Here is a 12,760-nt window from a genome sequence, read left to right on the forward strand (position 1 = left end):
TTCAATTTAGGAACCGAAAAGGCCGAGAAAATACCAATGAAGCATACCTGCTCTAACCGTTCTTTGTACTTTTCTGAGAATTCTGCTCCGCCCATTTTCCTACGTCCTTGAAAGTGTTCAATAGCTTTATCTTTTACGCGCATATGTTCGTCTTCCAATGCATTGGAACTCATAAACGGTTTGTCTCCACCACAAATAGCTTCCATTGAAGACGAATAAACTTCTCTAGCACCCTCAACAGCTTGAAGAGATAAACTTTATCATTAGTCCATAGCACAAAATCGGTCCCTTACGTCTACTTACCCGAAAGATTGTTGACATCCGCATTTGCCTGCAAAGAAAAGTTAGATATTGACTTTTTTCAGCTCGCACGATTATTGCAGAAACAACAACATTACATTACCTCATACACAGTTTTGGGTACAGGTAATTTACCACTCTTGAAAATGGCCATATAAGATTGGAAGTAATGAAGCAATTCTTTGGCTCGAATACGATTACCACCAATCTGTTTGACGACTAAATTTTCTGGCGATAGAAGTAGTGGGACCAATACTTTCAATTGCTCCTTAAAATCGGGTTCGATGTCTATAGAAAAATGAGAGAACGGTGACATTTGCCCTTGAAACATGGCAGTAATCACATACCAGTTAATCGACCATCGAAGTTCTGATTAGTGGCTACTTTGAGTCCAGGATGGGGCATTAGAAAGCACGAGATATCCGTAAAACAGGCACGGATACGCTTGCGAAGAGTTTGAAGCTCGGGATCCTGCTTGTCCGAGATCTGCAACCTTCGTTCTAGAATAGACTTTCCGCCTACTTCTCCATAGGAAGCTTCGTAAGGGAAGCTCCAATCTCGTACTAGAAACTCCAACTTTTGGAAGGGGACATCTCCCGAATCTTCCAACGCAAGTCGCCCATATTCGGTAAAAAACTATGTGGTATAAACAAAAATAACAGTATTTGTTTATGACATAATGAAAATTTGTATATTACTTGTAAATGTTGCAAATCATCCTCCTGTATATTTTGGGAGAGATTGTAAACTTGAACACTACTGGTCATGGTGCTAAGTGCAAACATTGTTGCATAGTTTTTCACAGGGCTTTGGCAGTCAAATGCCCCTTGAGTATCTAATAAAAGAACAGCAATCTAAAATGGAAAGATTTTTGTCCATGAAAATCCATTTAAATTTAAACTGCACAAATTGAAAAACCCACTTTCTCTCCATTAGGAGCATCCACCATAAAAACTTCAGACCATGCAAGAATTCCAGTGGTATCTCTTTCACAACCTCCTCTCCAGGAGAAGCCTCTCAGTGGGCGATCTTCTGACCCAAGCCAATCAGGGGAACCCTAAAAAAACCACAAAAATTAGTTGAGCTACCAAAAGTAAGGCCTCTACTATTTTTATACATTCGCTTTCAGATAACGTAGGAAGAAATCAAGAAGAAAAGATTTTCCTTTCCTAAATACTCCTGCAACAGATATAACTGCAATATGTTTGTCTTTCACATGTTCCTGACAAACAATGTTAGCTAGGGCTTCTTCATCCAATTCAAATGTATGGTCTTCTTTAGCCACAACAATCTGTACAGGCCTGCCTTCCATTCCTAACAAAACGATAGAAAATTTAGTATGGCAAAAAAAATCCTATGAAACTGCCCTAGATATTCCATGGAAGATGGTAGGAACAACACAATAAGTGAGATGAAATTGTTGGCTAGGTTAATGTATAGTTACATGTAGGAAGTATAGGGGGAGGATGAGTGGTTTGAGTTTTCATTCACTAGCTGTTTTACTTGTACCATATTGCCCAACAGGTATTTTTTTCTCAATTATTATTTTGGGCCCTGAACAGTTATAGGGTATTTCAAAGTTTCATTTGTCACATCAGGAAAATACAATATTCGAAGTAAAAAACCAAAAAGAGATACTAAATGCATAACTTGGCGTAGATTATCTAAATCTAAGTCACGATAGTCATTATATGTTAATAAAACTACTATGACTATAGGCGGAAATCAAAGTTACCAGAGAGTTTTTCTGTTTACAATTCGATCACCCACTTTTCACTTCATCAAAATCCAGCAGTAAAAATAGTTGAACGTTTCTCGTCTTCCTCTCTCGAAGAAATTGTAAATTGGGGCAGTTCTCTTCTGCACGAATGGCCTCACTGGATCATAGATAAAGACGACTTATAGATAAGATAATACGACGATAGATATTAGATAAGTCGTCTTTATCTATGACTGGATGCAGCTGACGTACTAAATATTTTAAACTGACATTTCTACAATTTTTGTTAAACGTATTTAACCCTCTACGCGTACTATAAATTCTAGGTGGAATCTATTGCTCCGAAATCTTTCGGAACAATAACGGCATTTTCCCCTATTGTTCCGAAATGTTTCGGAGCAATACGGGCTTTTTTCACTATTGCACCGAATCATGTCGTTGCAATCAGTGGCTTTATTCCCTATTGCACCGGAATGTTTCGGAGCAATAAAATCATTTTTCCCCTATTGCACCGAAATATAAAAATTGGTATCCTACTAATATACTATAGTAAAACTGATTATTGCTAATTAAGATTTATATTATAACTAAAATTAAACAGACAAAAATATACGTAATTTTTTTGGGTGTGAAAGTGCCCAATTTTAAATGTTTGCTCGTGTACAGTGAAAGCTGCTTTGTAAAGGTCACATTTAATATAAAGTCACATTTCCTTATTTTTCTTATGCACGGATTTTTTTTACGTGTTCCATTGTGGCTTTCCATTTTTACCTAACCCCACGCAATCCTATCAAGAGAATAACAACTGGCTGATACGCCCGAGCTTATCTTGAAACTAAACAAACAAATGTACGGGAAACAAATCCAAACCAAACAGAAATGCTATTATCTGGCTGAACTTTGGTTGAGGTAAACAACTTGTCAATAAAAATTGCGAAACGTGCATTAAAATTAAAGAACCAACGCGTCTTATCTCGAGGCAACGTTGAGTTTGTTTGCTTCAGCTAAACACATCCATTCTACCCGTGAGATGGGAAAAGTTATATAAATCACCTTCTGACATTTAGGATTTGGTGATAATGTTCATCGTGGCAAATAAGCTGGGAAAATGCGAGTATTGAATTAAGCATTTACGGGGCAAATAATTTGGACTGAGATAGCACTGCTGTACATGGATTACGTCTTGCGCATTTTGTACTCAATTCGAGTGCGGCCGAAAAGAAGACTGAATGCCGTTTGAAAGAAGAGTTATATTAATTAGCGACTTCGCCGGTGCCTCGCTTTTAATGATATCTTTCATGAATCTGGTTGCGCTAGTTGTCCTCCATCTTCAACAGCTGCGTCTAAGGTAATCAGTGTTGGCTTTATTTGGACCGGATCAAACGAGGCAGCGAACTGAGGATTCATTTGTGCCAAGCCGATGGTGTAATTCGCCCGCGGCTTTGTCACGCGGCTTTAAGCAAAATTATTTCCAACGGGTTTACCGAAAACAGTTGTAATTTCAAGTTGTTTTACCTTCCGATTGGCGTCACCTACAGCGCCAACAAATATAATTTAATAAATATCCCATGTCCATTATAGAAATAAAGCAGACGATATTCACAGCATATTTAGATGAAAAGCAAGGAAGGGGGGAAGCTTCAGGAAAGATAACGAGAAAGTAATGCGATAAGGTATACGTGTCGAAAGTGAACAGTGCAGAGGGCAATTAGTAAAACTAGGATAAAATGTTTTACACGCAGAAAGCGTTAAAAGAAACGATTGAGATACACTGAACGAATTATTAATTCGATGCAGATCATTTGACTAGCTCTCGTCAACAAGAAAAACGTCCTGTAAAAATGATTTAAAGTAATTTTAAGGAGCAAATGAAAAAGCCTTGCTGACATGAATGAAAGAGGAACATTCACAATGAGTGGAGTCAAAGGGACTCTAATTTGGTTCTCTCCCGAAGAGATGGGAATTATAATGGGCAGAGACCTACGCATTACAGAAATTAGAGGCTCCATCAAAAGCGACGTTTACGCAGAAGGCCTCGTCTTCGGTTATATTCTCTTGAAAGGAAGACACATCTACGGTGAAAATCAATATGATATTGTGACGAACATGAAGCAGAACAACCCAGCCAATATAAGTGGTAAGTTACCTTTTGAGGAAGATTATATAACGTAACCATAATAGTTAAATGTCTAAAATTTTTGGAAAATAGAAATTCACCAGAAACATTTAGCACGTAACTTAATAGAAAAAATGCTGAATAACACACCTGATACAAGAATTACATCTGAAGAAGTTGTTAATCAGCTTGAAGCCATAAATATCAAAGTAAGCAATTCACACAAGTTTAACACCTTCTTCGTCAGTGAAATTTTAGTTTTCTAACAAAGGTTTTCCATTTAGCTTAGCAAAAAAGAAAAAAAGCTTCATCAGCTGTCTACATGTCCCATAACAGATTGTAGGAATAACATCGAATCTTTAATGTAACTCGGTGTCGACTTAAACGCAAAGGATGACGATGGATGGAATGCGCTTCATCTTTTGTGTTTTAACAATTCAAGTCCACATTTAATCCATGGGATTAAACTCTTGATCGAACTCGGCATCGACAAGGACGCAAAGATCAACGATGGATCGAATGCGCTTCATCTTTTGTGTTTTAACGATACAAGCCCACACTTCATCGAAGCAATTAAACTCTTGATCGAACTCGGCATCGACAAAAACGCAAAAACCAACGATGGATCGAATGCGCTTCATTATTTGTGTCGAAACAATTCAAGTCCACAATTAATCGACGCGATTAAACTCTTGATCGAACTCGGCTTCGATAAAAACGCAAAAAACAACTATGGATCGAATGCGCTTCATCTTTTGTGTTATAACCATTCAAGCCCACATTTAATCGACGCGATTAAACTCTTGATCGAACTCGGCATCGATAAAAACGCAAAGGACAACCATGGATCGAATGCGCTTCATCTTTTGTGTTCTGACAATTCAAGCCCACACTTAATCGATGCGATTAAACTCTTGATCAAACTCGGCATCGACAAAAACGAAAAATCCGTCGATGGATGGAGTGCGTTTCATAATTTGTGTTATTACAATTCAAGCCCACAATTAATCGATGCGATTAAACTCTTGATCGAACTCGGCATCGACAAAAACGCAAAAACCAAATATGGATCGAATGCGCTTCATCTTTTGTGTCGAAACAATTCAAGCCCACATTTCATCGATGCGATTAAACTCTTGATCGAACTCGGCATCGACAAAAACGAAAAAACCAACGAGGGAGCGAATGCGCTTCATTATTTGTGTCATAACAGTTCAACCCCACATTTAATCGATGCGATTGAACTCGTGATCGAACTCGGTATCGACAAAAACGCAAAAACCAACGATGGATGTAATGCGCTTCATCTTTTGTGTGAATACAGTTCAAGCCCACACTTAATCGATGCGGCTGAACTCTTGATCAAACTCGGTATTGCAAATACGTAAAGCCCTCCTTCTTTTGATGGAATGCATGGATTTGAGCCGGCGTAATACAAATCTAGCAAATTGTAACGTGTACGAAATTTTTAAAACCGGATGAGGTGAATTTTCAAAGATATTATTTATGGCATTTACAAGGATATCAAGGTTGTTTGAAAACACACAAAACGCGCTACGTTGCAATAAATGATATTCTCGGCAAAATACAGATAACTATATAAATTGATCAATCGCAAAGAGTATTTATTTCGAACTGTAATGTCAACGCATGTAAGTTAAATAAATTAACACTCGAAAAAAATAAGGTACTGGTCGATGGACTATCTCACAAAGTAAGGCGCATCACATCAGCTAGAACCTGATTAAGGCGAAAGTTATAACACAAGTGAATGGACGTGTTTGAGGAGACGTAACGAAAAATTAATCCCTTCTTTTAGTAATTACGTCCTTGATAAGGAAATAACTAGTTGTTTTCGTCCTCTCCTATCATTGCAACCACGATAGAAATATTTTTGTTTTGTACAATTAAATGGAATCGTCAAACGTAAGCATTAAACTGTCTAAGTTGTCTGCGCAAAACCCTTATTGAAAACCATGGATTCCGCACAACACCATTGGAGTAGCCTAATTTCACTTCTCTTGAAATATCAACTAAAGCAAATTTTTGCCAGAGTCAAGTGAGTATTAACTGCTAAATGCACTTGATTGTGGAGAGTAATGAAAAGGACACTATAGATGAAAGATCTGTGCTATGTCACCATTGAATAAGCCATCACTTAAAATATTTGTTTGTAGAATTTTGAGGAAAACGAACACAAATAAAAAAAAGGCAATGTGATACCTCATACAATCTAACGTGCAAGCACAGCTCTAAAACTTTGTAAAATGTAAAACCCTGATACGAAAACTAACCTGGAAATGCTCCACATAGTCCTGTCAAACAACAGCAATCTGCTAGACACCACACACATTTGAGAAGTTGTGCAACATGGTCACCAATGAGCTGGTTTGTTATTCATCGTAAGCTGACGTGTAAGCAGTCAACCACTGACGGCCAAGCAGCTTTTGGTGTGACGTTTCCAACATTTAAACTGTTGGCCAGGTTCAATCCCTTCGAGTTTTAAAACCAAGTTTGCCAGTTTCATCACCAGGATTCATTTCATTCAGCAACAAACTATGCAAAAACAAAATAAGCTTATTAAAATCAATGTTTAGTGAAAAAGAACCGTATTATAAACATTCAGCTCAATACTAGAGGCTAACAAATTATTTGCAGGTGATTGCTTAGATGCAACTGTTTTTACGACAGAAATGTAAAATTTTGCTTTCGTGTCAATAGTCCAATATTATCTAAACAAATTTAAGTCAGTGGCGGTATGACAAATCAACCAATCTGCTTCTACAAACTGCAAAGAAAAAGAAAAGGTGACAACGCTCTCACATACTGACAAAGAAGCAAAGGGAAAAGGTACATGTTCATAGGACAAAAACTCACCAGAACCACCAAACTAGAGACCAACACTAAAGCAAGAAGTATGGCAATCCGTTTTACCCTAAATAAAAATAAAAAATATTGGCCTTTTTTTTCTGTTTGACGGCTACCTCCATCTAACGGTCACGTTTCTAGTTAAGTCTGTTAAAAAATAAGCCCGACTAAAAAAATAAGCCCGACTTTATTTTTAAATGACGATTTTTTCAAAAACGGCTTACATGACAAAAAACTAATGGCTTTTTCTGAATCAGCGTTAAAATTAGGTTATACTGTGGGATTTTCTTCGCATTCCAAGAGATTTCGATTTTTACCGATTTTGACAAAAGTGGGAAGGCCTTCTCCTATAGCCTTCTCACTTTTTCAATTTTGGCAAAATTTTTGATTTCGCTTTAAATACGTGGTTTCGATGCAGAATTGAACGGACTTCACGAATATGAGGGTTGTTTTTTCGGGGGACTCATAGTTTTTGAATAAAACGGTAAAAGTTGGGTTTAAAAAAAAACGATACAAAGCGCTGTCACGTACTGGCGCGCTAGTTTTCATTGCGATGCAGGACAAATAATCAATCTATTTAAAAAACGGTTGACTTAATGAAAAAAATAACAATTTTCCCGGAATAAGCATTCAATTTTGAGTATATCCTGTGATATTCAACCAATTCCATTGACTGTCAGTTTTTGCAGGTTTTTGAGGTAAAATTCCCAGGTTAATGTATTGGTAGACGTAGACAGCAGGAAGTAATCTTGTCCTCGTGCTCACTTGGTGGGTGTCCGGAAGGAAATGAAAGCTTCTTTTTCCGTTTGAAATCTATACAGAACCCAGTGAATTTGGACAAATTCTTTTATATAGCCATGAGGACGTTTGCAGGCCGTTTGATATCACACAGAAGTCCTAAACCAACAGCAGCAAGGGACCCTTCCTTCAGATGGTCGTTCATCGACTTCCTTTCTTTATTCTGGTATAGACCTCGCAATGGTGGCCAATTCGTCAGCGCCATTTCCTTTTCCTCGTTCGAATTGTTATGTATAGAACGTGTGTTATTGTTATCGAATGTGTTGCGTCATAGGAAACGACGGAAAATTGGCGCTGGGAGGTCCAACGGCCCACCGGGCATCATCTTGTTCCCTACACCATTGCGGCCTTGTCCTCTCGATAACACATCGATTCATCAATCAATTGTGTATCTATAGCCATTCACCCCTGCAAACAGGTAACGTCCCAACAAATGCTCAGAGCAATATAACGTCCGTTGGCTGGCCCATCCTGTATCTCTGCAATATAAACGTAGAAATTAGAAAAAATTTGATTGCAAGTGGATTATTTGAATTTATCATTTACCTGCCCTGTCTGCGCTATTTTACAGTTTTAATACCTTGAAATAAGTCCCACGAAGAATGGGCAAACAGATAATAAAGGATAAACTACTGCACATGTCCATATTTCCCATATATAAACGGCTGCAAAAGAATAGTACCGAAGAGTTGAAAGGGGAAATTCGTGATGGGTGGTTTTTATATCCACAGAGGATCGTCATGGCAAGGTGAGCACGTCTATTCTAAACAACAAGCAAGAGTTTCATTGAATGCAAGAAGGCCCATTCTTCAAAAATGGCTGATGTAGTTTGTGGCTGCTACACTCGCGGGGGCCCAAAGAGTCAAGATGGAGGAGAGATGATCCCCTACGGAGCCTCTTGACACGATCACGCTCACAACGCAGCAACAGAGGTGGGTGCTCTTATATTATCTTTACTGCCTCTATTGTCGTTGACAACCACAAAAGTTGGATCCCTTTCACCCCACTGCTGCTGTCACACCTCTTGAAAAAACTTCTATTATTTCCACCCAGCTTCAAAATTCTCTCACAGGCTCTTGTCCCTTTTGCCTTTTATTCATTGTCACACCAAACAATTCATAATGCTGGCCCACTTGAGTTATCACAGGACATTTTTTTTCCAAGTAGCTGCTGTGTGTATTGATATATTTATGCACATGGACCTATAGGAGGTCCTGGTTGGCTTATTGAATTGTTTGTGATTATTGTCGATATGATTTAAACAGCAGAGACCCACCGCTATGACAGTGGATGTGTACACATTGTTGGGTTGCTGTCCCACTTAAACGTTTTTGGCCTGGCTTATACTTGATCAGTTATACATACGGCAGCATCTGAACGAGGCCTAATGTATAGGCTGCGCATAAATTATTTTTTTATTCGGAGAAATGTTGAAATGTTAAGCTTCTGTTTTTGCTTGTGACTCAGATCTCTTGGTCGTGATGATGCTCAACGCACACAACAAGACGCAATGTCCACTACATCTACACAGACATCCAGCTACGGATCAAGGATAGAGGTATAATGCCTGATGTGCTAATAGCTTTTTAATTCAGAGAGGTTCTCAGTGTGTGCCTGGACAAGATTTGTCCAAACTCTGTTGTCAAACAATAAAAGGAGTATAAGCAGCCCGGACATGTACATTCTTGCCCATTTGCTTCGCTTTATGATGGGGCTTTATTATATCTATACGTAGGCCTTGTGCTTCTACTGCTGGAAAAATGGGCAGACTTATCTTGGCGCCTTCAATGCTGATGAGAATTGCCGCTCCTATTGACGGGGCTCGAGCCTGTGGACGGATGTCGGAGGTATGTCAACCCCTTTCTTTTTCCTGAAGTTTTTAAGTTGTGCGTTAGGGCCCAAGAGAGAACTCACTTGGCAATAAAAATCCCAATCGCGCATCAGCTTTTCACCAGATCAGCCCCGAAAGCAATTTGATCATATATACATCGTCGACACAGACTATAAAAGCTCTACATCCCTACCGATGTGGGCAATATAAATGGACGATGCCCAGTTTAGGCCTATAGAATATAGGTCTCATCTCGAGAGCACTATTTACTACCTACGTATTATGGATTCATATTTACTATGTGTCGCGTTCACTTGGCGTGTCATACAGCTGAGCTCAAGGTCTTGCCAGTTGATTATGCCGAGCTTATTTGGGTTGTATCCATTTATAAGCCCTATATACAGATGAGATAGGCCTGCTATAAGAAATGATTTACAATGCGAGATGTGAGAACAGCGCACAGGACGTCACACCGAAATATAAATTAATTGACCAGGTAATTTACTTTGGCTTGTGTTTCTCGTATTGTGCTACGCATTTATAAACAAGTTCCGGTGAATATAAATCGAGATTGTTCTAGAAAAGAACAAGACAATACATAAATATGATAATTGCAAAATCTGTAAGCATTAGTTACATCATAATACGAGTTGAATCAATTAAATTAAAAATTCTTACCGTGTTATGTCGCGCTGGCATCCCTTTTTCTCATAAAGGCTATTTATTTTTTCCTTAAATAATAATAATAAATAAATAATAGGGCGACGACGCGGCACTTTTTTATTCGTCGTCGGCTATTGGATGAAATCAACCAACCGAAATCAAACGCTGGTGTCTATTGTTATGCATCTACCCCTCTGTCCTTTGGTTTTTTTCTCTTTTGTTATTCTCCTACATCCATTCAGCAGCGTCGCTACACGTCCGCACAAATGGAAGGGGAGGCCATCGCGGGGTGGGGCCTGCTGCGTATTTCAAATATATTTTGCTGTTTTAGAAATATTTTTTTGAGGGTCTGCAACGATAGTTGGTCTGGTTACAAAAGATGCGTACCATCCATAAATAAAACACAAAAATTTAGATTTATTATGGGCCTACAATTATATGCCATACGTTGTATGTAGCGGGGCTTATTATTCGATTTCTCATTGGACGGTGTATCGAAACGAATAAAAAGAAAAAGGCTTTACTCTTTCTCGTATTTCTTTTCAAGAATGAGAAACAGAGAATTGCTTAGCCGTCCCGTCGTGTTCTTTTTTGGTTAGAAAAATAAGCATTTGTGGTAGAAATCAGGGCTTTTTATTGTCCATCAGTTGACCTGATGTCGCGTACTCGCTTTCATTCTAAATGATTTTTTACGTTTGTATGGGCTGGCACGTAGAGCCGACGTAGATGCTCCATGCTGCGAGAGCCTCTACGCTCGTACCAACATCCAATTCGAAAAACAATGAATGAAATTCAAAATCATGGTCAGCTTTGCCGCGTTCCATTTCCAGTTGATGTTTTTGTTTCGTATATTCGACGAGTAGATATTTTTCAGCGATGGTTAATCGCTCGATTAAGCAAATTCTCATCACGGCTTATCAAAGGTGAATGAGAGATTCGTCCATGGTCATTTCGAATGCAAAGCCTCTTGCCTTTTTTCATGTTTGCTGATGTCCCATTTAAAAAGCTCGTGCCGATTCTTTTTTAAAGAGAATCAGCCGAATCAATGAGAAAGCTGGTCTTTTTTCATTTGATTTCCTTCAACGTCTGTGCTGAATTGGTGAGCGGCAAAAAAGTCTTTTGGCGGCTTTTTAATCACCGAGGTGCACAACGTTTGATGATCATTATTCATCCCCGCTTGGTTAGTCCTCGTTATCAGAGCTGTCCTGATGCTTCTCCTTTTCACATTTTCCAAAATAAAAGCCCAATAGGGTCTCCCCGCTAAAGCCAAAAGGAAATCTCTATATATAAATAGTATGAAAAGAGAGAATGGAGAACCTCGTCTGTTACATGTCCAATATACCACAGCAAAAACCACCACCAGGTGTGGATGTGTACAAAGCACCTTTTTTTCTCTTTCTCTATTTTATTTTTTACTTTCCCCTGTTGTTGTGTTTTTAATGCATGTTGTATATGAGGGTATATCAACACTCAGAAATATAGCGTTTAGTTGGATATAGGCGTCCGTTAGCCCGGACTAGATATAGAACTTGGACTTTGCGGAGCCAAGGGCCTTCAATGCGTCGTATATAATAGTAGACGTCAGCGTTTACACAGTTGAGGCAATCCTTGACAATCATCAGCTGCCGCGTTCATTCTCTTGGCTCGATCTTTATATAGCAACCAACTTCTTTAGAATAGACCTATGCGATTCACGTATAAATGAAAGAGTGTGTCATTGCGCAGCGACCGTTTCTTACTTTCGGCTTCGTTTTCGTCACTTGGTCTTGTCCCAGTGACTCTTGTCGAAAGCAAAAAAAAAAAAATGAATGTTGCTATAACGCGGGGCTTCTGAACTATTTCCTCTTTCATTTCAGTAATTTCAAAGAGAGCCTCTTGCGAACGCGACACGTGCCGGTCTTGGTTTTTCAGAACTAGAAATGTACGCAAGTGAAATCCTTCGTTCCAACATCGACATTGAATCGACGATGTCTAGAATTATGGCGATGTGTGGGGGTAACGGTAACGAAACGTTTTCTCTCCACTTCGGAATGAAAAAAGAAAAAAACTGTTCATTTTGATGGCCCATCCTACGATTATTCCCACGACTACTTTGCCGTTTTGTTTCTCCGCCTTTTTGTCTTGTTGCATCTAAAAGGGGAAATTTTCTCAGAATTCGATGGAAAGGATTGGCAACCATACCGACCCTTTTGTTTGACACCGTAAAAGGCCTCACTTTGACATACACACAAGAAATGAAAATGAATTTCGTTTGTCTACGTCTAGTGCCATAAGCAATAGCCAAATGATGGATTGCACTTTACAGGCTGCAAATTCATTTGCAATATTGCCAGAGTACAAGAATAAAAATGGGGAAAGCCCCTCCAATCAGGAATGCCATTGGAATTTCTTGTTGCCTTTTCTACATTGACCGATTAAAAAAAGCACCGTGAAGCAATTGAAAAATACACGTTCAGATATAGAT

General features: G+C 38.8%; 2 protein-coding genes across 4 annotated transcripts in view; one reads left to right on the top strand and one right to left on the bottom strand.

Annotated features, from left to right (window-relative positions):
- The window catches only part of LOC130692066 (atlastin-like), a 44,106-nt gene that overhangs the window by 1,379 nt on the left and 29,967 nt on the right, over positions 1 to 12,760 (bottom strand). Inside the window, exons 2-9 of one of the 3 annotated variants that reach the window (XM_057515139.1) lie at positions 2,036 to 2,114; positions 1,418 to 1,614; positions 1,223 to 1,357; positions 999 to 1,154; positions 648 to 936; positions 404 to 588; positions 304 to 331; positions 48 to 241 (exon numbers count right to left, since the gene is read on the bottom strand). In XM_057515139.1, the coding sequence (XP_057371122.1) occupies positions 48 to 241; positions 304 to 331; positions 404 to 588; positions 648 to 936; positions 999 to 1,154; positions 1,223 to 1,357; positions 1,418 to 1,612 (1,182 nt within the window). In that variant the 5' untranslated portion in view covers positions 1,613 to 1,614; positions 2,036 to 2,114. Of the gene's footprint in view, positions 1 to 47; positions 242 to 303; positions 332 to 403; positions 589 to 647; positions 937 to 998; positions 1,155 to 1,222; positions 1,358 to 1,417; positions 1,615 to 2,035; positions 2,190 to 6,430; positions 6,654 to 12,760 lie in introns of those variants that run through there. The other 2 variants (XM_057515140.2, XM_057515138.2) reach the window with 2 other exon arrangements.
- On the top strand, positions 2,936 to 5,705 carry LOC130692082 (uncharacterized). Its single transcript, XM_057515160.2, has 3 exons — positions 2,936 to 4,157; positions 4,230 to 4,345; positions 4,421 to 5,705. The coding sequence occupies exons 1-3, from the start codon at positions 3,908 to 3,910 to the stop codon at positions 4,502 to 4,504; spliced, it is 450 nt and encodes a 149-aa protein (XP_057371143.1). The 5' UTR covers positions 2,936 to 3,907; the 3' UTR covers positions 4,505 to 5,705.

Source organism: Daphnia carinata, chromosome 1 (assembly GCF_022539665.2).
Source record: "Daphnia carinata strain CSIRO-1 chromosome 1, CSIRO_AGI_Dcar_HiC_V3, whole genome shotgun sequence".
In the NCBI taxonomy this organism is placed as follows: Eukaryota; Metazoa; Arthropoda; class Branchiopoda; order Diplostraca; family Daphniidae; genus Daphnia; species Daphnia carinata.

Bases quoted from the DNA above. Each gene is read 5' to 3' on its own strand.
- LOC130692082 (XM_057515160.2), top strand. From the start codon at position 3,908: ATGAATGAAAGAGGAACATTCACAATGAGTGGAGTCAAAGGGACTCTA. The intron at 4,158-4,229 runs GTAAGTTACCTT...TTTGGAAAATAG, and splicing joins CAACCCAGCCAATATAAGTG to AAATTCACCAGAAACATTTA. The intron at 4,346-4,420 runs GTAAGCAATTCA...TTTTCCATTTAG, and splicing joins TTGAAGCCATAAATATCAAA to CTTAGCAAAAAAGAAAAAAA.